Source organism: Staurois parvus, unplaced genomic scaffold (genome assembly GCF_062004578.1).
Source record: "Staurois parvus isolate SC_StPar_1 unplaced genomic scaffold, SC_StPar_1.0 ptg000155l, whole genome shotgun sequence".
NCBI classification, from domain to species: Eukaryota; Metazoa; Chordata; class Amphibia; order Anura; family Ranidae; genus Staurois; species Staurois parvus.
In genome coordinates, this window is record NW_028317951.1 from 2,389,123 (window position 1) to 2,415,243 (window position 26,121).

General features: G+C 40.6%; 1 protein-coding gene across 1 annotated transcript in view; it reads right to left on the bottom strand.

The window, feature by feature from the left end:
• The window catches only part of LOC149463242 (uncharacterized), a 276,228-nt gene that overhangs the window by 97,824 nt on the left and 152,283 nt on the right, over positions 1-26,121 (bottom strand). The window contains exon 4 of the mRNA XM_089675410.1: positions 1,037-1,242. Within this exon, the coding sequence (XP_089531536.1) occupies positions 1,037-1,242 (206 nt within the window). The remainder of the gene's footprint in view (positions 1-1,036; positions 1,243-26,121) is intronic.

The following is a 26,121-nucleotide window of genomic DNA, read 5'->3' on the forward strand; positions in this document are numbered from 1 at the left end:
AACTTTTGTTTTTAGATTTTGGATAAATGTTGTAGACTTAAAAGCTCTGTCAAAAAATGCTCATGGCACGCATGATGATGACGTCTTTTCAGATGAAACGTACAGTACATTGGGCAGCAGGCGAAATGTAGCCGTCATATCATCACACATGCTGTGAAAGGTGGACCATTTTCATGCAGTGCTCATTTGTACACTTTGCTGTACACTAAAGCTTTTTGAATACCAATCCTTTTTTAATAAATACGTTAACCTAAATACTGCACTATGGAGCCTCTTTCTGTGCTTTTTACTGCAACATGTTTGAGTTCTTAACTACAAAGCTGCTGAATGTGATGAGAGTGTTTGGATCCTGGCTGCTCTTTGGATCACATATTACAGCACTGTGAGACCTCTTGATCTGTGGGTTCCATTAGTCTTGTTAAGCAGTTTGATATGATGGTGGAGAAGCACCTATCTAGAGGATTTTTCTCTAAACACAAGTTACACATTTTAAAGCATGGTGTGTCAACACTTATTGACTTTATGTCACTGATTTAAAGCACTTTATATGTCTGCCTGTTTGTTTTTTTATGTGACACTGTAGGAGTGATATTTTTTTTTTCATTGTTAATTTCTGACTGTTATTCACACGTGATTTTTCATAATTAACAGTTCAAAGAGACAGCACCACACATTTATTTGATTCGTATGTTTTCCATTCTTAATGTTCAAGCAATAATGGGTGCTGCTGTATTACATTTATATTTGTACTAAGCACTTTAACGCAGTTTTTAAAATTTTGTTTATTTACATATACTTTAAATAGGCCATCTTATGCCTGCAAGGTGTCTTGCATGGGAGTTTGTATACCATATACTGTAGTTCAATCAAGATTTTTCCTTTTTAATCATTGTGAGGAATTTTTGATTGACTTTAAATAGGCCCTTTCACAGTATACTTATCATTTCTTCTATAATACAATAAACCTTGATTTTAACAAAATGTGAATGACACCAAACTATTAACTTATCAGCATTGCTTGTGGTTTTTGCCGTACCTTGATCGTGTTGGCCTGCCAAAAAGGACAGTGTAAGTAGTAACCTGTGGTTTTCGATCGATGGAGGGGTCACTCAAGGATGACTCAGGCACTGTGGCCATCAGATATCTGTGTGATTGTGATTGTCTGCAGAATAACTCTCCTTCTCTCCCAGCTTTTGATGCCTTCGGGCTGTAGAGTGAGGACTGACCTGACAGCTGCTCATCCTGTGGGAGTCATAGAAGGAACACATGAATCTCTCTAGCCTGATGCTTTTACAACATTTATCTGAAACATGAACAATAAAAGTTATATATTTCTGGTGTTACAGTGTGAAAATATACTTTAAGTTAGGAAAGCAAAATGTCCAACCCACAGGCTATAGGGAAAGCCATATATTGCCAAAGGCTAACTCAAAGAGGTACCCACAAAACAATATTCTAAACACAAATTTCTAGCATCTGTTTTACATGAAGATTGTATTCAGATGGCAATCCAGATATCTCAGTGTAAAGATCAGGCTTTTTTTGCTGTCCAGATCAATTGTATTAAACCCAGTCCTACATTTACAGGCTATTATTTTGAAAGAACAAAACAAAAGCAAAACAAAATCTATTTTAGAAATACATTTCTAGCTAAGAATGTCATCTAAACAGTTACACAAAACATATGCAAGGGAAAAAAAAATCATAGAACGGCACTGATAAAAAGAGATGAAGAAATGCAAAAAAAAAAGGAAAAGAAAACCCCAAAACAATACAGTCTGATATAAATTACAGCTAAAAAAATAATGTTTTCAAAGTTTGGGAAATGGTTGAAAATTATAAATGACCTTTTAAATTCAGCCAATTAACACAGAAAAGCCAGCATATGAATCATGCGTTGAAAAAAAGAGTTGTAACTTCTATTTGAAAGCTTACCAATAACAATAAACATTGCTTTGTAAAAAAAAAAATGTTATTCTAGGCAAATGGTGATAATTCATCTTCTGTAAGAAAATCTGAGCTAATTGAAACAAACTTTGTAGTCTCTATTAATGCCATTTGTATATATGCCACTAGTTATAAAATGACGTTGAAAGCCAACGCTGTTCTCAACAACACCACAGTTTCCCAGTTTTATGTACTTTTTAATTTCCTCTGTGGAAAATCTGTTCTTCATAAAAAGGACTGCTAAAGAAAATGTGGAAAAAGTTGATTCATTCCATATTTACATTCCTGCTAGTACCTGGAAATGAACCAGTTGGAGCTGAGAGCCAGACCAGGAATGGTATCAGGGCTCATCTTCCTATAGGCAGCACTGACCAGACAGGAATACTAGATGTCTGAGGAGGTTAACCTGCACATATGCTAGATCAAATCAAATTTAGCATTCAGATCTGAACACTTCCACCTAGAGATAGCATGCACATGTGCTTCAAAGTCAGTCATATAAAAAAGAAAAAAAATCAACCAATGCTCTATCTATCTATCTATCTATCTATCTATCTATTACTCGTTCCAGATATCTATGTTAAAATAATTTTTCAAACTGTAGTATATGTTCCCATCATTCAGTTAACACCAGCTATAGTTTAACATAGATTTCTCGTTGTGGCAGCTTTCAGCAACGCATGTTACATGGATTGGTGCAAAGCAGTGGCATATATTCTGAATGGCATCTCAACACACCTTGTTGATGGAAATGCGTGGCTACCAGGAAATTCTTGTTATCTAGTTGGCTCAGAGATCTGTGCATGCACATATTTCTGCTCATGGCCTTGAACGTAGTGATAGCTAAGCATGTATAAGTTTGTAGGAATGCATGCAGATGTATGTGTGAGCTCAAAGGTCAATATTGGGCCAGGCCATCTATTTAAAGCATCTCAACCTGTGGGTCGCAACCCCTTTGGGGGTCGAACAACCATTTCACAGGGGTCACCTAGGAGCATTGGAAAACACATATTTCCGATGGTCTTAGGAACCGAGACACCGCTCCTCTATCCATCTCCAGGCAATGTGTGAATGACATGTCGCCCCTGTCATCTGGCCACACCCCTGGGACCACTCAACAGCTCCGCCTCCTTGCTTGTGATTGCCCGCCGGAACTGTAGCTCAGGAGAGGCACACAGGCGGCCAATCATCGGCGAGGAGGTGGAGCCTGGAGAGGAGGAGCCGAGCGGCAGCGCAAAAATCAAAGAAGATCGAATGAGGGAGTTTCCGGAGCGAGTGAAAAGGAGAGCGGCCGGAGAAGGAAGACAGCTGACCGGTAAGTGTCTGTACCGTGCAGATGGTGCTGCTGCAGCCAAGTATGCTGGCTGTAGATGGGAGAGGGAGGGAGCGAGCCCAGGATGGAGCAGAGGTCAGCAAGGTAAGTATCATTGGTGTCAGTGGGAGGAATAGTGCCCCATCATTGGTGTCACTAATACCAATGATGGGGCACTATTCCTCCCACTGACACCAATGATGGGGCACTATTTCCCCCCCACTGACACCAACGATGGGGCACTATTTCCCCCCCACTGACACCAACGATGGGGCACTATTCCTCCCCCCACTGACACCAACGATGGGACACTATTCCTCCCCCCCACTGACACCAACGATGGGGCACTATTCCTCCCCCCACTGATACCAACAATGGGGCACTATTCCTCCCCCCACTGACACTAACGATGGGGCACTATTCCTCCCCCCACTGACACCAATGATGGGGCACTATTCCCCCACACTGACATCAATGATGGGGCACTATTCCTCCCACGCTGACACCAATGATGGGGCACTATTCCTCCCACTGATACAAATGATGGGGCACTATTCCTCCCACTGACACCAACGATGTGGCACTATTCCTCCCACTGATACCAATGATGGGACACTATGCCTCCCACTGATACCAATGATGGAACACTATTCCTCCCACTGATACCAACGGTGGGACACTCTTCCTCCCACTGACATCAGTGATTTGGAACTACTCCTCCCACTGACACCAATGATGTGGCACTACTCCTCCCACTGCAAAATTACAGTTATGAAGTAGCAACAAAAATAATTTTAAGGTTGGGGGTCACCGCAACATGAGGAACTGTATTAAAGGGTCCCGACATTAGGAAGGTTGAGAACCACTGATTTAAAGGATACTCTAACTCAATGGCAGTGTTGACTGGTCTGCAGCGTGTTTCTAGCCTCTTGACTTGTATTCTGCATATACATAAAATTAGTGCAGCGCTATAAATGTAGTGAAAATTGATATGCAAAATGATCTAAATGACTATACGTACAGTAAAACAGTCAATATGTAAAGGATAATAAAATATTGAAATATTAATAAATGTTCCATATTGTCACTAAAGGTTACTGAATAGTCTATATAGTGCTCTCCTTATAATCCGTGATGGTGTTCCCAGTAGTGTAGAGAGATTGTGCACTCACCAGATGCACAATGGAAATGTGCATTAAGTAAAATCAGCAGAAGCCGCCTTTAGGGTCTGGTCTGGAATAGGGGAAGATGTCCTCCCTCTGGGTGGTTGGTCTGGTCAGGAACACGCAGAGATGATCCTCCCTCTAAGTGGATAGTGGTGGTGGAGGCACACAGGATGATAAGAAGAAGATCCAGCTAGCCAGAGATCCCCTTAAGGGATAGGTGGGTGCACATTGCCTGGGTACAGGATCTCCCTTCTCTGGAATCCTTAATGTTGCTGGATCAGGCAGGTGCTATGAATAAATAACTCCACCAGGGGGAGTATAGGAAGTACTCATAGTGTAGTAATTAATGAATGTAACATTTATTAAAGAAAGTAACCATGGTAAAAAACAAATGTAATTCACTTAAAATGAATGCAGAATAAAATAGCAGTGTGCAGCACAATGAACATTGCAGAGTATGACAGCGGTGTGCATCGGACTAACCGTCCAGAAAGCAAGATGGCCGCCAGGCCTCCACACGGCATCTTGGCCTACTGACGCGTTTCGTGCGCATGCACTTCTTCAGAGCCTCTGCCTATAGTCATTTAGATCATTTTGCATATCAATTTTCACTACATTTATAGCGCTGCACTAATTTTATGTATTCTTTATAAGGCTTTATTTTGGTTTCCTTGAGTGTCCAGCAGCTTACCCCACAGAGCGCTCACTTTTATTGCTATCTTATTTGTATTCTGCTAATGTTTCCTGTTTGTATAACACCATGTGTCCGCCACTGACATACACAAAGACTTACCAAACAAATTGTGACCCTCTTGAGAGATATCAGACTGCACAGGGTTCCCCAGCTTATTATAAAATGATCTCTTAATCTACAGCAAACATCATGACACAAAGCATGCGTGGTAATGTTACGGCTTCTGGCTCCGCTCAATGTGTTACATCATAAATTACATCATCAGGTGCCTGTGGTGTTGCACATGGAGAGTATGTCACTTATGTTTTTGGACTTTTTGTTTTGATTTATCACTTTGTTTAAGCACTGCACTTATATGTATACATGTGTAGCACTACCCCCTTAGGAGCTGCAAAGTATTTGGGTCCCCCTATATTCCTGCACAGCCAAGCAACACACATATGCACACCAATTTCATTCAGGAGTCAGTAACCAGTCATTAAGATTGTTTTGAAGTTCCAACTTGGATAGGGTATAGGGTGTGCAGGATGCCCAATGGAACTTAGAAACTGGAGACAACTTCCTGAACTATGCACAAGTGGCTACAGCAAACAGTTTCTTTCAGAGAGATAGCCAGCATCTCCTGTAGTACCACCCCAGACCCCAGACCCCAGATGCTCCTCTATCTGGCTGCCTGGAAGAATACCTGAGCAGGGGATCCAGTGCCTGCCCCTTTAAAAGAAGACAGTCCTGGATAATTGCTCAACTGGTTTCCCACCAGAGTGCACCTTTCCCTATCTGGCCCAGGGGATGCAGGGTCACTCACTTGGTCCTCCTCCTATGCTGTGAGTGGGTCAGTGACAGCTTCCAGGCCTTCTAGCTGGGCCACTCCTTTCCTGCTACACAGGTGGTCCTCTCTCAGCGGTCCAAAGAAGGTCCAATTTTTCTTCCTTCCATGGTACCTGCATGGAGGTGAGCCCCTTGTCATCTGGGATCTTTCCCAGACTACTGCTCTCCAGCCTTCGCATCCTATTCCACCCAAACTCTCCTCCCAACTCCTCCTCTGCTGAGCAGGCTCTGTCACTTTTAAGGGTTATCCTGGTCCCTTGCCAAGCATCCTGTTGGGGATTGGCCAGGATCCCTCAAAGGTGCAAATCAGCCACTCCTAACATCCGCCCACTGCTTCTAGAATTTTCTCCAAAGTCCTAGTGCAAGGGGAAGTCTCAGAGAACCGGTCTACAGAGCCTCTCAGCTCTGACCTGAATTTGACCCTCTGACTATTGCACAAGCTGCTACTCAGCCTCTGACTTACAATCAAGACTCTAGCTCCCCCTAGCTGACTAGGAGGGTGCTACACATGTAATATATATAGTGTATCCTAGAACTTTGTGCCGGCTGATCACTTTTTACTATTAATATTTTTGCCTTTAACGCAGTGGTTATATGCATTTATTAGATATTTTTCCTGTTACCAACCTGGCTTCCTGCTGAGCTGATTTTGGATCCTGCTCTGTACTATCACCCAACCAATTTTAGCCTATAGCTTTGTCTCTGACCTTGATCCAGCTTTTGATTTGGTACTGCATTGCTGGCTCATTGGTGACCTTGGTTTGACCCGTGACTTCGCTAATGCTTCACACCATTATCACGTGCCTGCTTGCACTACGTCCACATTCAACTGAGGACTTCTATGTATAGTCCTGCTACCTGCCTGTTAGTGTCTTTGGTGAACTTTGCCATTCTGAGTCCTCAGACAACTAGTGTTCCCCCTTGTCTTTTGCTGTTTTTCCTGCTAACTCCTCTGCTGACACTCCTGCCCATATATTGTCCTGGATCTTCCTGGTTAGCATCTCCAGTTTACAGTTCTTCAAACTACATTTTCCAGCGCTTATGTTACTCCTGTCCCTTTGCTCTCTCTAATAACACTTTCCAGGACACATGGGCAGGAGATACAAGAGAGGCTGCCCTCCTCATTTCAGTCTCCTATCAGGTACATGACACCTATGAAGATGCTCAATTTTTGGTCCTTTGTGCTGTGATTGGCAGCCCATTCAAATTATTAGGCTGTCACTATGTAACACACCGTAATTTGTGATGCTTTAACACACAATGGATTTAGTTCTGCTTTAAAGCAGAACTGAACCCACTGATTTAACTCTTTTCTAAAACAGTTACAATTAAGGAATGCCATGCTCTCAACCAAACTGTCAAGCCGTCTAAAGGTTGGTTTCATAACTGATCACATGTTCAACACCCTGACAACTACTTATCAAACAGAGGCTACAATTGCAGATTTCTTGGCTGTAAATATAGGATAGGAGTGTTTAGTTCTACTTTACGCTGGCTTGAGGGCTGAACAAAAGAAATCTAACAAATACCTCCATCCACACTAAAGTGAATGGATGGTCAAATTTCCCGCTGCAACTATTGTATATGTATGTTGTTTATGTATGAATGTATACTGTATATATGGTATGTATTGTATTGAAACAGAGCCTGCATCTAAATGTATGTACCGGTAGGTGCTAATTGGCTCACAATTTTTTCACCCAGCTCTTCTGATTTTTTATTTGGATGATATTGGGCAAAGTGGTTCTGTAGGAATAATGATCAACTATATAATAAATGCTGCTCCTAGATATTCTAAAGTTTTAGTTGGAGCTCTAAAAACTGGCTCTAATATTCAGATTTAGGGTGGATTTTTACCCTTGCAGGGTTCCTCTGGAGCCCCACGGCAGCGACTCATTTATGCATGCTACTGGGCAATGTGTGGATGCTGCCTACATGGACAAATACAAGTGAACTGATTAACAGTGGTTCCCTTTTTTTTAACAGTATTCATTTATAATGAGAAAAAAAAACTAACTTAAATTTGCTGATGTGACAGTGCTAACATGAGTGACACTGTCAATCCCTTTGAAGTAGAGGCGTGTCTTTTATGAATGGGCCCCTTGAGGGTGCATGTTCATCTCAATGTACCCTGGGTCCTCATATCTGCAAAATTTTCCAAATGACCTTGCACATATGTGGCACACTCACTGGGCATGTAGTCCTGGTGAATGTATTCTGCTGAATGGAAATTAGGTAATTAATGCATACTCCGCAATGGAAGATCCAGGAAGCAGTGCACAGGAAGAGGGAGGGTGCCATTACATAATGACAGAAAATACATTTTTATGAATGGTTTATAAGGACATATTTTGCTATACTGTATTAAGCAAATGATTGCTGATGTGTTGGTATTTAAACATGAAAGGTTTTGGTACTACCTTAACTGAACTTTCTGAAACACAGCTACAGTGTTTTTTAGATAGCATTAGTAGATCACTGATTATTCTTGTTGCCTGGAATTCTTTCTGGAATTTTCTTTAAAGTGACAGCCATCATTAGTAATTTAGTATTAAAATTTGTATTCGGAACACTCAGGCTGGAGCTGAAGGGTTAGTTAAAGGCTTTAAGTAAGCAGGTCTCTGCTTTTTAAATGACTTTGTAAATGATTTTTGAATGCAACCCTCTTCAAAGGAGTTCTTTCAGCAAAGATTAAAAATGCTGTTTAAATGCTTTGTAAATGCTCGTGGAACGCAGTTGTCTTCAGGGTATAGTTTTAAGCCAAGATTTACAAATTCTGTGTATTCAAGGCCTAAAGTAATAAGTATTAATGCTTATTTCATTCATATTACTAAATATAAACTGTTTCCTATGAAGAAAAGCATTATAAAACAATGTCTAAATAGTATAAGACCTCTAGCATTGCAGATATTTCAGAACATTTCAAATATCAAAAAATTCTTAAAATTGAAGCAATTTATTAAAAGAATATTTTTTACAATGACCCTAAAAACATTGCATGTACTTGGTTCTCCTGGGATACTTACATTACATCACCTAGTGGGGCTCTAGGGGGCGGGTCCTACGCATCATTAGATCTAGCTGCTTGCAACCTGAAGAGGCAGCCAGCTGAAGAGGACCAAGATGGTGGTGCGGGACCTGCTTGTATGGCACTTGAAGTGTGGATCATAGCAGCACTACAAATAGGAGGGAAGGGGGTTGAGTACAGCTTTAACCTTATTGATAAAACTGTAATATATTGCAGCTTACAATACTTAGTTGAGATGAATGCATTTGTTTTCTTTTAAAGGGTAAGTAAGTAAATTTTTTGCTAATCTTGTCAGGAATTATGTCTATTCTGTTTACCGTATTGAAAATTCACAGAAATGTAAGCTTTCTCACTTAGCTTCTGTGAACTACAAAGTAGTCCCCATGTAATGGAGAAGAGTAGATAGCGGTTGCATGTAGTCCAAATCAGGAGAGCTGCTGAGGATGACAACACTACTCCTCCAAAGATACAGTACAGTAAGTGAGTGTTGTCACCCTAGGACAGGATGTGTGTTTAAAGAAAATGCCTGGAGCAAGAAATTGAATGCCTCATGTCTTAGGCCCAACACACTGAAATATATTATATTTTTGATTTGGGATTTAGATATGGGATTTAGATACACTTTAGGTATTACACCTGGCTTTGATGCATATATAGTGAATAAGAGTTTGCTCTAATTTTACTTTACTATTGCATACTTTTTGAGGTGTCTGATAAAGTATTGACATATACTGTAAAAGACAGGGACATAGAATGAAGTAGCTATTTCAGGAGATGTGCAGCAGTGGTACCCTCCTCCCCATGTGTCTCACCATTTCCTTTAATACATCATATGGACATAAAAAAAGAAACTCTTGCTAAGCATTGGTTCCCTTTGTTGCATTAGAGGAAAATAACAAAATGCTGAAATTCATTCCCTGAACCTTTCACTGCTCATCCAGTGCAAACGGACAGGTTTTCTTGATAGCTCTGCCTCATTCCATTGATATTTACCCCCCTACACACACACACACACACACACACACACTGGCCTAATGGAGCCCCAGTAGAATATCCTACATAGGCTGTTTGATATTACATGGGACTAATGACATTCCCCTTGTCCCCACATGCCAACATGGCTTGGTCATTGGTTGTTAAGGCACCATGCAATGCACCGCAGGAGGAAAGGGAGACGTTCACATGCATCTCATATCTAGAATAGCATGGTATCCACAAAAACTGTAGAAGGAGTGACAGAGGGGCTTGATAAGCTGTGTATGTAGACAGGTTGGGGGTGGAGGGACTTTGTTATTAAAAGAACCTGTCAATTAGCCTTTTGGTATTTATTTAAAGGAGAAGTATGGCCAAAATTGTACAATTTCTACTATTCATTTACTATTCTACTCCTGTGATCTCCTGCTATAGGCCACTACCAACTGATGGGACACAGCCAGGTTAGGCTCAGGAAGAACAATGACAAATTTGCTGAGATCCACTCAGTTACGTGATTGACAGTTGGCTCAAACTTTAAGTGCATAGCTGAGAACCAGAGCCAGTTCCCTCTCCAGCCTGGTGCTCAGCACTGGAGCAGCAGAGCAGAGAGCAGTGACTGACAATCATTGTTTTCCAATTCAAGTAATCAGCTTAGCTGGCAATTGCTTTCCATAAAAAAAGACTATAAAAAGTGATAATTTGTTATATTCAGTATATTGATTGATATTCTTTGAAAGAATTTGTCACAAAATGTTTTAAATATTTTTGACCAGGATGTTTCCAGAGTTTTAGGAGTTAAAATAATGGTAATAAGTTGACAAAATCTCCAGTAGTAGTGTGACAACAGGAACACAACATCACTTGGCATGTATCTAACTTAAACAGCCAGACCTGGCAACGGTACATAAAATCACAGTCTTGAGTACAGTGCACATGCCCCAATGAAGACACTTTGCAAGGCCTGACCACAGCATACCATTGTTCTGATCTAAGTGAGAGAAATTCTAAAATATACTCTTTGTGTTGATACAAACATGTTATTTTAATAATTCCATTATTACTGGTCACCATGGAGATAAACTGGCTCACTATTGCCAGCCTGTATTGGGTATGGCAGATTATTCAAAATCAAATCTCAAATGAAACAATGTCTCTAGTCTGAGTCACCATCATAACAGGTATTGTCTGTGAATCTAGCAAGAGAACAAGGTGGATAAATTAGTCTGTAGTGGCTCTGATTCACATCACTGACTGCATCATATAATAGTCTTAGAGAAAAGGAGACTAGAGAATGGGAAATTTTCATATAGGTTTTTAAGAGGGTGTTTTTTTGTCATGCTAAAAGGCAGAGGCTTTTTACCAACTTTCCACAGCAAAATCATCCCTGTTTGGCCTACACAAGCCTCTTTAATTATACCAAGGTATAAATGTTAGAGTAAAAGTAAAAAGTTTACTAAGGCATTGTGGTGATTACACTTGGTGACTGCTTTTTTTCCGGTCATGAATTGTGGTCTTGCTGACTCTGGACATAGAAGGAGCAAGCAGTATTGGGTTCTACACAAACTAGAATAAGTAAGTAGGGAAACCAACCATATAGAAATAGAATAATTCTGTATTTATTTTTTTCATGTGTCTTTGGTCCAGTTGTGTGGAATCGCAGATCATCTTTACCCAGTTCTTCCTCCATCAGAGGGCAGATCATGAATGCTGCACACAGTGCTGTCTTGTAATGATATTCTGCCTCTCTGCATAATTCTTCTGTGGGTCTGGGGTGAGGGGCAAGACTCTTAACACCCAGGGCTCATAGGAAGACAGTTGAATCATGTGGCACATCATTCAACCCAAAAGAGGAGCAACACAACATTAATGGACAGGTGAGTCTACAAATGACAGTGTCCTGGATCAGGTACTGTAAGTATAGCAGCTGAGCTGCTCCTTTTTATTTTTCAAAACTAATTGGGGGCTGAACTTTTTGTTGATTTACCACAATGAAGATGAATATGATAAAAATAAAATTACAGCAACATAACGAAAATGCCACAGACTTCCAACAGCAGCAATTAAACAAAGCAAGAAGGCCAACAGCAATTGAGAAAAATTATGAATATAATAAAAATAGAATTTTAGTTATTGGCATGCAGCAGCACAATGAAGGTACCAGCATTATCAGCATACTGTACCTGGCATTATCTTAAAGCGTTATTTCACCCCTACCAAAATACTGTCTATACAGATAAAGGGTGTCTCTAGATAAAAACAAACTTGCAGCTCTGACCAAAGGTAAATAATGCCCTTGATATGGGTGTAAGTCATTTGGGTACCTTGTGAAGCCTGCCTGGAGAACTCACAGAGTGTTGCTTAGAGAGGCCAAGTTGTTACTGTTCAGCTTTACCATCATACGAGTGAGCTCTCAAACACAAAACTCAGAGCCGATGCATCAGAAAGAGAAATAGCTTTCTGCTGTGTTGGTATAGGGGAACAGTAACAGCTGGGCCTCTCTTAACAACATCCTTAGTAATTTCCTGGTAGTTTTAAAGTGGTAGTAAATTTAAAAAAAATTATATATATACAAGTGTGCTCAAAAGTTTGCATACCCTGGCAGAAATTGTGACATTTTGGCATTGATATTGAAAATATTACTGATCATGCCAAAAAAATGCTCTTTTATTGAAGGATGATGATCATATGAAGCCATTTATTATCAAATAGTTGTTTGGCTCCTTTTTAAATCATACTGATAACAGAAATCACCCAAATGTCCCGGATCAAAAGTTTACATACCCTGGAATGTTTGGCCTTGGTACAGACACACAAGGTGGCACACACGGGTTAAATGCCAATTAGAGGTTCATGTTCCACATCTGTGACTTTTTAAATTGCAATTAGTGTCAGTGTATAAATAGTCAATGAGTTTGTTAGCTTTTACGTGGAAGCACTGACTAGGCTATTGGGATACCTGCCTTAACACGCACATGAACTTTAATGGCATCCCAGTTTTAGTCCATAAGGTTCAATACTGAGTTGGGACACTATTTACAGCTATAAAAGCTTTAACTCTTCTAGGAAGGCTGTCCACAAGGTTTAGGAGAGTGTCTATGAGAATGTTTGACCATTCTTCCAGAAGCACATTTGTGAGGTCAGGCACTGATGTCAGATGAGAAGGCCTGGCTCACAGTCTCTGCTCGAATTCATCCCAAAGGTGTTCTATCGGGATATTGTGCTCTCACCTGGCATATATGACCAAACCGTTAAGTGAGGTCATATAAGGCTTGTGTCCCTTTAATTGGACTTAGAGATGGATGGAAATATCCCTCTTCACAGTTAGGGGTCTCCACATTTCGTTAGGACTCTTCCTCCATAGGTTAAAATCCTATACAGGTTAAAATCACTTTAAAACTTAAAAAGAAATCCACAGTGTGCTTTTGAAAGCTGCAGTGTACTTGCTATGTGTAGCCTTTAAGCATTGTGATGTCAGAGCCCCTCCCCTATGCGTTATGCCACCGGGCCACATGGCTTCATCAGGGCAAGGCCTGGATGAAGCCACATGACCGGGGGGCGCAACTACTTTATTTAATAAACGTTTTAAAAAGAAGATAAGGTACTATATTCTTTATTACTTTTTATGGCACTTATACCAATAGAGGAAAAGTCCTAAGAAAATGAGGAGACCCCTAACTGTGAAGAGGGATATTTCCATCCATCTCTAAGTCCATTTAAAGGGACACAAGCCTTATATGACCTCACTTAACGGTTTGGTCATATATGCCAGGTGAGAGCACAGCCGGTGAAGGTGCACATTTTTTTTTGATTGGTGGATTGCACGCAAATCATTTCTTGTCACATCACTAGAAGGAATGTCAAAGTCCCAGATTGATTAAGGACATTTTTGCAGCAGAATCACAATTGCATTATCACATATAATTTGCTATTGGACTGTATTTAATTTAACAATTTTTTTCACTCTTTATTGCAATTGTCAGTGGAGCGAAACACTGCTTATGATTTTTTGGTTTCACTATGACACATTGTCTGAGTATGTGTAGAGTGTAGGCAACCCACTAATTTTAATTTTATTTTACTCCTAGATTGTAAGCGCCAAGGAGCAGGGCCCTCCTATCCCTCTTGTATTGAACTATATTGTTGCTGTATTGTCTCCCTTTATACTGTAAAGCGCTGAGCAAAGTATTGGCACTATATAAATCCTGTATAATAATAATAATAATTATTATATTTTAATTGTTTTATTTTATTGGAAATATTCAAAATATTGATTTAACACATTAAGAATATTAGCAGCTCACAAGACCCCACGTTTTAAGTCTTCATGGACCTTGCTTTGTGCACTGGTGCGTAGTCATGTTGGAACAGGAAGGGGCCATCCCCAAACTGTTCTCACAAAGTTGGGAGCATGAAATTGTCCAAAATGTTTACACTTGGCACAATGCAGTCAGGCATGTACCATTCTCTTTGCAACCGCCAAACCCAGACGGATTGCCAGACAGAGAAGTGTGATTCATCACTCCAGAGAACACATCTCCACTGCTCTACAGTCCAGCGGTGACATGCTTTACACCACTGTATCCAACGTTTTGTATTGCACTTGGTTTGGCTTGGATGCAGCTGCTCAGTCATGGAAACCCATTCCAGGAAGCACTTTATGCACTGTTGTGCTAATCTGAAGACCACACAAAGTTTGAAGGTCTTTAGCTATTGACTCTGCAGACAGTTGGCGACTTCTGTGCACTGTGCACTTCAGCATGCACTGACCCTGCTCTGTCATTTTATGTGGCCTACCACTTCGTGGCTGAGTTGCTGTTGTTCCCAGTTGCTTCAACTTTGTTATAATACCACTAACAGTTGACCGTGGAATATTTAGTAGCAAGGAAATTTCACGGATGGACTTATTGCACAGTTGGCAACCTATCACCATACCATGCTTGAATTCACTGAGCTCCTAAGAGGGAACCATTCTTTCACAAATGTTTGTAGAAGCAGTCTGCATGCCTAGGTGCTTGATTTTATACACCTGCGGCCATGGAGGTGATTGAAACACCTGTATCCAATGATTTAAAGGGGTGTCCCAATACTTTTGGCAATATAGTGTGTGTGTGTGTGTATATATATATATATATATGATTTCTTTATGCAAGGTAAAGGAATAATGTGCTGGTATGCATCACATACTGGCACATTATCAATGACTTACCTTGAAATTAAGCCCTCTAGCGGCGCACTGTCACTGCTGCAGAGGCTTTCATCTTCACCCGGGCTTCGACCGCTTCAATGGCCAAGCTGTTCCTTCAGAGAGAATGCATCAGTGATGTCACTGGCTGTCGCTCACTAGAATATCTCCTAAATGGTACATGTTTAGGAGATATTCATTTTACCTGCAGGTAAGCTTTATTATTAGCATACCTGTAGGTAAAAAGAAAAAAATAGATTTTACTAACACTTTAAGTCAGGCTTCATAAGGTATAAAAATGTCCAGCACCTTAAGCAATGACATTATTCAATTTTGTCAAAGCTGCACAGTTTGTTTTTATCTACAGACATCTTTTATCTGCATTTTTTGGCAAATTTGAACTATGCCTTTAATGAGCAGATTTCCCACACCCAATAATGACTCCATTCACATAAGGTATTTTGGCTGTTAACAATAATGACAAAATTATCACAGGGATTATCACTTAAAGTATAGAATATGTGAACTCTAACAATGAACTACACTTAAGTTCTCCCTTTTCATCATTTATATATACTTTTGGAAGCATTATGTTATAATTCTTTGATAAAGGCAAAAAAAATCAGCCCTGTGTCTTATGAAAAACTCTTGTGTTACCTTAAAGAAGTATGGCCAAAGCTTTTTTTGGCGCTAATTCTTCTATGACTCACAGGAATGCAGTTCATTCTGACGTCACTCAACCTACCAAGGCTCTGGATCGATCCCTACTTTACAGATGGGATATACCCAGATGCCCGGACCAGCAGCTGACTCAGCCTCTCAGTGAGCCACAAAGAGTTTGGGCCAGCCATCCCACCCCCTCCACAGCCTGGCACCCCACTGAGCTCTGGAGAGGCAGAGCAGAGAGCAGGTGACTGACAGTCACCACTCTTTACTCACTGAAGACTGTAAACTGAGTGATCCGCTGTGTTTGATTACTCAGTTCTCAATCTTAGAAGCGACAGGCAACAGATGCAGCATTGATCCAATGCTGCACCCACCTAGGTGAGTATATACATTTTTTTTAAACCCCAAACTTTTGTTTTAAAGCATCTTTCCACTTTTGCAGTCACATTTGAGAACAACACACTATATGTTTGTTATTTGTTCCTATTCACACAGCATACCTGAAAAAAATGTAGTGTTTCTCTGGAGAAGAAGTCATGGCTGACTGCAGGAATTTCTGACCAATGTTACAGTGAGTCTGTCCTAAGGACATGTTCCAAACCTATAACCCTTTGTTAGGACAGAGTTCAAATCTAGTTTACGATTAATAATGAGGATCTGCCTCCACAGCACAGGCAGGGTTAATTGTGGCAAATAAAGCTGTACAGCCTCCCTGATATATAAAGAGAATAAGTAGGATTTTACAATGTCATAATTTCCATAAGTACATCTAAAATAACATAAATAACAACAAGTTTCAATTTTTAATATTTCTCTTTAAGTCATTTTATGTGAATATGTACTTATAACAAATGTCAGGTAGGTATTCTCCCAACTAACTGCAAAAATGAAAATAAACTTTAAAGGAGAGTTCAGCTGCGGCTGTCATATATACATTGTAGACAGTTTAGTGTCATTTATCTGGCCCTCCACTCCCATTGACCATTCACAGAACACCTTGTATTTTATGAACTATTCACAGAATACAAGGTGTTCTGTTAATATCTAAAGGGAAAGCATGGGAAAAACAATACTAACTCCTCTGTGTATGACAGCCATAGCTCTTATAACAGCAACAGCCAGAAGGACAGAGCTGGCTGTAGCATCTGGCATCTACAGATGAATAAATGATAGCTTGAACAGGAGAATTCTACACATTTATCACACCTGATCAGAATTAACTTTTTACCTATAAGAATTTATAAGTGAACATGCCAGATGATTCTTAGGTTATATATGCAAATAAATTTCTTAATCCACTTGGTAACTTTTATACATTTGAAGAAATCCTAATTAGAGGTTTTGCTCTGCAAACTATTTGAGGACAGGCTGAAGATGCAACAGAAACTGAATTCCAAAATCTTCTTGACAGCACAAATCATGATCACTAGAAAAACATTATTCCCTAGCGATTAACTAATATCATATAGTAGTTATTTATTAGATCATAAATATTATCTAGGATTCGCTAAACTAAACCTAATCTTTATCTGATTTTGTGCCTTAATCTAGATGCAGATGATAATAGCATTTTCCAGAGGAAGGAAATATAAGCACGTTTCTCCACCACTTTACGATGTGTACATAATAGTTCTTCTAATCTCTTTGTTTAGATATTTGGTTTCCTTTATTTGAGCTTTGTGAAGTCTGCTACTGTTTGAAATCTATGGAAAATCATTAAAACAGTAATACAAAAGTTACAAAAAAACAAACTATACAATATACAAATTACACATAATATCCTGTCCTATAAGGAGTTTGATAGTAAACTGTGAAACGGAGACAAATTAATCCAGTTTCTGAAATTAGAGGTTCAAGTCTACATACAGAAGCTTGGTGATTGCAGTGAAGTACATTTCCAGCACAGTTCCAAAATGAATGGCAAGCATAAAAAACCCTGTGACTATGTAACATTTTTTAAAGTGTTAGAAGAATTTATCAGGCATCAACATGTGCCTGAACATGACTTTAGTGCAACAGGAACCATAAAACCTGGGTCACTTTATTATGCAGGTAATAAATTCAGCTCCAGAAGGTGAACCTGAGCTTGCCCCTTTCCCTCCTGCACTTGTTCAGTAAGACTGTTCACCATAGTTATGGTCCAGTAGTGAGACTTGTGAAAAAGAACGTGTAAGTCCAAGTGTAAATACAAGTTTTGTATATACAGTACATCATAGTGTGGTCTGTGCATGTCTCTTCCATAGCTAAACTGTCCACTGCAGCTTACTCAGAACTTCCCTGCAACTTTGATCCACCAATTCTTGGTTAACAAACTAAAAATACCCTGTGCTGCCACTAGATTCTAAAAATAAAAAAACTAACAATCCACCAACAGCTGCCATCATTAAATGTGATCCAAACATACTCCCCAAAATAGGAAATAAATAAAAGGAGCAAGTAATTGCATTACTCTAAATAGTGAAATCCCAATAATAAATTTAATATGTGGCACAAACTATAGGGCACAGCATATAAATTAACAAATAAATGCACTTTGAATCACTCAGTGTAAATCAAACTGTAGGCAGGTTAAAATTAGCTAGTTAGGTGCTGCCAGGATGGGAGGGCAAGGGTTAACTTAGTTATCAAGTTTCTCTTTTTGTCAGGATCTGTTTGTCCGACCTTCTGCTCCTGTGAATATAAAAGGGGAGAGAGTTCTCAGAGAGAGCCTGAGAACTTTGCTATTGGTCCATCTGCCCCATGAGGAGTACAGACACTGAAGAGCGAGAGATGTGAAACCCACCAACACCAGCTACTGGAGAATGCTACAGATGGACCTGTTAACACATAGACTCTATTTTTGCATGTATGCCGGGACAGCACATAGCCTGAGTAGGATTAAGGATTAGGGACTTAGAAAGAAGGACTGTTCTTTTCTATGAAACCTGTCATGTTTTCGGTACTTTTATTAAGTAAAGCTAAAGTAAAGTTCTTTAAAGGAGTGTAATGCCAGCAATCAGCACACTTCTACAAGCCTTGGGCCACTAGGACATTGGAGTATGAAGAGTCAGTATTTAAAGAGTCATCCTCCATTGGGGTCCTAGGGCTTATGTCAGCTTGTCACACTCCACTAGGATGACTCTAAGGGGTTTCTATTGGATTGGTTTCTATGCAGAAGGGAGTCTGATTTTGGACTCTCCAGCTTTAGTAAATAAACCCCTAAGGGTCTGGGTTCTAGTTAGGAGACGGTTTCTCCAGCCTGGTCAATGGTCCCTGTACCATACACTCTGGGGAAACCCTACTTTTCTGCATTGCTGACTACTGCCAGATCCCCAACTCTGGGCCCGCTTCGGTATTAAAACTTTCAAGGATATCTTTGCCACTGAATCGCTAACTCTCCTTTAGAGATCTTCTGAGTAAATTCAAGCTCCCTAGATAGATGTACTTTAGATACTTCCAGTTACAACATGCAGCTAGGGCCCAGTTTCCTGCACCTCCTCAGCTTACTACTGACCCTATTGAGGACCTGCTGGCCCAGGAAACCCTATCTAAACCTCTTTCTTCCCTCTTCTCGGCTCTCCTTTGTATAGATTCCCCCAAAATGGAGGCCCTTTGGGAGGCCTGGAAAGCTGGCATTCCAGCCCTAGATAGGGAGGAATGGGAGGATTGCTTTGAGGATAGTTAGAGACTGGTGATCTCCTCCAGTGATAAATTGATTCAGACAAAATTTCTACACAGAGTGTATTATATTCCTCAAATGTTGCACAGGATCTACCCCAAATGGTCTTCAGGCTGCTCCCACTGCCAAACGGCAGTTGCCACATATTACCACATGTTTTGGGATTGCCCGCAGGTATCCAGGTTCTGGGCGATGGTGTTTGTATTTATCAATCTCCACCTGCAGCTGACCCTTTCAGTCTCTCCAGCCTTGGCATTGCTTGGCATTCAGGATGATGAGCAAAGGCCATGGTATACCAAATTGCTGATCTCTTATCTACTATACTATGCCAAGAAGGAAATTATACTCAAATGGAATGCATTCTCCCCTCTCTGCATTGACTCCTGGGGGAAAGCTGTTAATGAAGTCCTTCCTATGTACAAATTGGCATACATCAATAGGAACTGTCCACTGAAATTTGACAGGGCATGGAAGCCATGGCTGGCCCTATGAATGAGCTCCTTCATGTGGTGATCCATCTGGGTATGGGTCCAGGCATGGCTATGATTCCCTCTCAATTGCACTCTAGGATGTTTGTCCGTGATGCTACTCTTTGGAACCTATGTAGATATTGTTTTTTGGTTTTGTTTTTCTGTGGCATACTGTACTGGAACTTCTGTGTGTGATAGCTATCTCACTGCCAACATCTGTATTCTATTATCCTGATGTTTGTATCGCTTGTACCAATGCCATCGCCTTAAATAAAGGAACATTTTGGTAGTTAAAAAGAGTCATCCTGTAACATATCAGGGTTCCCTTACACGGGTCAGGAATTTAAGTTGAATCTCATCCATTGATAATGCTCCCAAACGTGTGCGTGTTTCTCCTTGATTTTTGGTTTCTGTATAAATTTTGATAAGACTGTCGCTCTTAATATCACCTTGGCCTCGGATTTGGTTTTGCGCTTACAGTCCCACTTTCCCTACAAATGGGCTTCTTCTTCACTTGAATACCTGGGCATTCACCTGACCCCCACCTATGACTCTTTGTTTGCTGCTAACTATTCTCCATTGCTTCGCTCAGTGTCCTCTCCTATGTGATTGGCAATTCCCATTCCTGTCTTGGAAAGGACGGGTTAATTTGGTGAAAATGACCATCCTGCTGAAATTGTTATATTATTTTCACACCCTCTCAGTGCAGGTTCCCTCTTATTTCCTCCGGCTGATTCAGGCAAGGATTATACAATTTATGTAGGCTGACAGGCGCCCCAGAGTCTTCAGAAATACACTTTTTATTCATAGGCTGCAGGGAGGCTTCGGGGTGCTTAATGTACCTAAGTATTAGCAGGCAAGCCAGATTGCCCCACTATGTTGCACGCTTCCTCTGATGTTCCCCTTTGGGTTCTTTTGGAACTACCTAATTGTGACCCTATTGCAACATCAACGCTTCTATGGTTCCCCCCTGCTCTACACCCGACAACATTGAGCCCTATTTTGCTCCATGGCTTGCACGTATGGGACTTGGTTCGCTACTCCAGTGGCTTTATGTCTCCCTTTCTACCCCTGCTTCCAATCACTAATAATCCTCTCTTTCTGCTGGGTTTAGACCAATCTGGGGCATTCTCTTGGAGGGTGGCCAATGTTTTTTTCGCAGGTGCAACATTTCTTGACTTCTCGGTCTTTCCCCACCTGGAATTCTCTTCTGGAATCACGGGATGTTCCCCAGGTGGAATTTTTTTGTTATCTTAAATCACGGCATTGGCTGACCTCCGTGTGGCACCTCCGCCTTCCCATATCAGAAATCTGCCTTTGAACAGCTTTGCCAACAGCACCCTGGGTCTTGTTTCCCTCCTCTATGGATCTTTGAATGTGTGCTCAATGCAAACTTATCTATTGTATGTCACTCAATGGGGTGCGATTTGGGGGCGGTCGTGGATCCGGAGGACTGGAATAAGGCCTGGTCGTTTATAGCTAAATGTTCATTCAACACAAACACGCTGGAGGCAGCATACAAAGTACTGTTCCGTTGGTATTGGTTCCCGACTCGTATAACCCAGATGAACTCTACCTATAGTGAGCGCTGCTTTTGAGGTTGTGGCCATCGTGGAGATGTGTTACATATATGATGGCCATGCTTGAGACTGATTTGGTTTTGGTATTGTGTATTTGGCCTTCTTTACACCTTGTTCCATCTCTCCATATGCCAGGAAGCCCGGTTTGCTTTGCTTCTTTTCCCCATACCTGGCTTGTGTGCTCATCAGCAGAAGTTGGCCTCTATTTGTTCTTGTCGGCAACTAGAACAATTGCTCAAGCTTGGAAGAGTACATCTGTCCCTCCTCAGGGAATGAGGGACTGGATGACCAGTCTGATGCTTAATGAACAGATGTTGAGTATCCGTAATGACTCCCAATGCAAATTTAAAATCTGGGAGCCATGGTTGACGTATGCTTTTCCCATGCTCCCCCTGGCTAGTTTGGGTTCAGGTTGTTGATCGGTATTTGAGTTCCCAGATCCCTGCTGTTGGTCTTGTCTTCCTTTTCTTTCCTTACTCTTTTTTCCCTTTGTCTTTGTCTGATTTTTGTGAGGTGGTAGATATCTGCCTTTGCTTTGCTTTACTGTTGGTGTTATAACACTGTATTTTTGTATTTTCTGTGCCATTGATAGCCCCTGCATGGGCGTGCCTTTTGCACTGCTGGTACTACAGCATTGTTTCTTTTGTGTTTTATGTGCCATTGATTGCCCCTACGTGGGCGTGCCTTTTGCTTCAGTTTTCTTTGTCTAAAATGTTTAAAATTACTAATAAAAACTATTGAAATACAAAAAGAGTCATCCTAACACTGGTTTTGCATGATGTTGCCATGGAAAATGGAGATCTACAGTCAGTCAAGCTGGTAGCGTGTACCTATTATAGGTGGCAAAGCTTCTAGCAGTGTGGGAGATGTTGTCAGCACTCCCTACACTGCGTTCTGTCTCCTTTAGCTATGGGTTCTGTATAGAGGTATGGAAGCTCACGAGTTAAAGTCAAGTGCATGTTGGAGCCCACGCTAAGTGCACAGCAGGGCCCACTGGACAGGTGGTTGTGGTCAGTGTTCAGCATGGCTCTCTGAATTGAATTGCAAGTTGTAGTGGGAATATATACATTTACATGGGGACCCAAGAGTTAACTGGAGAGCAGTTATGGCGTGAGTGTACATGGTGTACATTCATCTCCAAAAGTAGAGGCCCACCTTAAGGTTGAGTATTCCCTATGATGGCCTCAGTCTTGTCCCCGGGGCATTGATGGATGAAAACTGCTTGAGAGTAAAGGTACCCCATCTATGTAGTATAGTGATTCTGTTACAGGTGCCTAGCATAGCCCAGAAGAACCTACCCCAGGGTAGGCCTTCTATGTGACCCACACTTGGTGCCCAATGAGGAGGGGAACATGGAGAAGGTACTACCCTACAAATCAATATAAGAATATAAGAAAGTCCAAGGAAAAAGTGGGCAGTGACGTATAATGTTACAAATGTCCACTTCACACATAAAATGGCCTCAAAATTCTTCCGAAGTGTAACACACTCTTGAAAGTGATCACATCCACCACCAAGTGCTCATAAGGATGGACCCTCACATTCACAGTTGGGTGCCTATATTTTAAGGAGGTCATAAGAGCATGATAAAATATCCAGATAAATGGCAAAAATTCATGATCCCTTCAGCATTCATCTCCTCCAGGTAAATATGATCTCAAATACCACTTTCTAAAGTGGTACATTTATTGAACAAATAATACCAGAACACTCACATAAGAAGCTCAAAAAAGTTATTGATGTTGTCACATAGCTTACAAAGTCATGGATGTTGGCATGTGCCTGTATGAAGAGCCCAAGATAATGAAGGTGACCTCTTACACAATACCCATCCAAGCATCCCTGAAAGTTAAGAGAGACCCCTGTCTTAACTTCCAGGGGTGCTTGGATGGGAATTGTGAAAGAGCGATGGAAGGCCACAGGTGCTACAGAGTTGGAACTGATGGTTGGAACTTGGGAGCTCTGGTATCAGACAAGCAGACATAAAAATTAAGTTGGGTCACAAGCTGAGTTTGGTAGGAAGGCACCAAATCTTATGCAAAATCAAGGTCAAGAACAAACGAAGGTGAGCAACAATGAGTGGGCAGCAAGGTACAGAGTTGTAAGGCAAACTCTTGGTCAGAAGTCCAGATCAAATAGGTAACAGAAGTGAGAATCAAACATTGGCAGACAAGTATAATCCAGAAGCAGCTCACACAGGTCACGCGAAAGCTGGGTCAGTAACAGACAAGCATAAAATGCAGGATCAGCAATTGCAGAAACTCAGGCTGGAAGGCCATTCAGCAATGATTCTATGCAGAATTTAGATTGAATTATCATATTGGGGACCAGTATCGGAGGTGGGAGTGCCCATAGAGTCATGCGTATGCCTGGTGTGCATGTTCTTATGCACATACAGTACCTGTGAAAGTTGTTGCACATTTAGTTAGGATCCTATGCCTGCAAATGTGCACATCAATGCACATGCGCATGAGCCTTAAAGCTGATGTGGTCTTTCTGAAGACTGGCATGATGTTCCTGACAGATATGTACAACTGGACACAACTACCTGCACATGCACTACCTGAATTGCCCATCCAGAGGAACCAACCTGCCCTTTTAAAGACTTGGGCTACAACAATCCTCCATCACTGCAGCAGCGCCAATGCCAGTGCTACATGCCAAGGTGTTACCAAAGATTGCTACCTTGCTGTTGCTTCAAATCGGTTATTCCATTTTTAAAAAACATTTACTATAACAGTAAATTCTAGGTATGACAACATTTAATTGCAAGCATTGCAATAATCAACTACACAAGCTGTACTTTAATTTAATTTTAATTATGTAATAAAGTGTGAGTAGCATACAACAAATTCTCTTAATGGGAATTTGTCATATGGCATATCCATTTCACATTAATGCAGGCACAGTACTATCTTGCAGCTTGCTGATAAGTTGTGTTCTGGGGCCAGTGTTCCGAGTGTGGGAAGGAAGACAAGATAGGAATATGATGGGAAGAGTGGAATTTTCTGGGACTGACAAGTCAAAGTGTTTATGAAAGGGTGGAAGTAATGGCCCACAGATATACAGAGCATTGGTGAACAGTATCTATGAAGACATAATGACAAACACAGAATATTTTATTCCTATTAGGAATCAACCGAATGCTGCATATAAGATTTAGCTTTGGTAACTGACTCCACAACTGAAAAGCATCAATATATTCCCTTATATTCTTTTATTTGTAAAGTGTTTAGTGTTTAATTTAACCCTGAAATAAATTAGAATTTCTTATCATTCAGACCTATAAAAATGATTAAAAGTACATTAGCACAACCAGTCATGATTTCTTTAATAAACTGGAATATAAGGAATACACAATCAGCAGTAATCCCGTATAATTTCACTTCAGCAAGGAATAAATCACAACATTTTCCATTTTAAATAAATCCTTTGTCTTCCCTAGTTTATGATTAGATGGAGTGAACCAATTATTACAGAAGTTAGAGTTTGAGCTAGAAAGCTATAAACTCTAGGAAAACAGTCAAATACACTGTTTAAATAGGGAGGGAGAACTGCTCTCCCTACCATAAGATTTCTAATTTTGCTCTGCTGGCCTTTGTGAGCCAGACACATCTACCAGACAGAACAGCCAGTTTGTCTTGATTCAGGTCTGAGACATCACCTCCATTCCTGTCGCTAACACACACAGTCTATCATTCAACTGTGAAATAACAGAGCCTCTACTGACATTCTAGTTAAATGGCTTGGAGCCGGTCTAAAGCTGGGAACGCATGTTGGTCACCTTAATGTAGACCCCCCCACTGGAACATATGCTTACTTTCCTGTGCTTCCCCTACTCCTCTGTTCTAATCTGCCAATAAGGAAAGGAAAGCAAAGTCCTGTGTAACCTACAACTGACCCAAGTCATAGTTTTGGAATATCTGTGGACAAATTGTGTGACAGTGTTGATTGGCTAAGTGCTGTGACATAGAGTGGGTAACACACCCCTCTATCCCCAAAAAGTACTGAGCAGCTCAAGCCAGTGACTATCAGGAGAGGGAAGGAAAGGTTATTACATGTTGGGGAGTGGTAATGGAATTAAATTAAACCCATTGCTTTACCCCGAATGAGCAAAAAACAGGTTTTCTTTAAATATTTTAATATATTACAAATAAATTAAAGTATAGTGTTTTCCTCTCAAAAGAAACCTAATATAAGTTTCTTATATTTTTAATGCTGCCGTTAATATTCTGTTTAACAGGCAGCACATTCCTGTTTAATATAATAAAGACACCATTACAGGTTTAATGTACATTGTTAGTCTATTATATCACATGGACCCTGCCCATTAGGGGACAAGTAGCTGTATGCACCTGTTTAAATTATTCAATAGAGTGAAAGAGATGCAGAAAAAGCTCAGTCTTTTCTGATTGTAATACAGTATATAATACCATATGGGTTTCTGAAAGTCTGGAATTCCTTCAGTTCTAGTTGGGAAACCTCCACTAAAAAAAAATCTAACTTACATAACACAAGCCATTTTGTAATGTAATACTATTAAAAAATGACCTTTCCATTTCAATGCACACCCAGCCCTGATAATCTAAAAGCTGATTAATTAAATGTCACATCT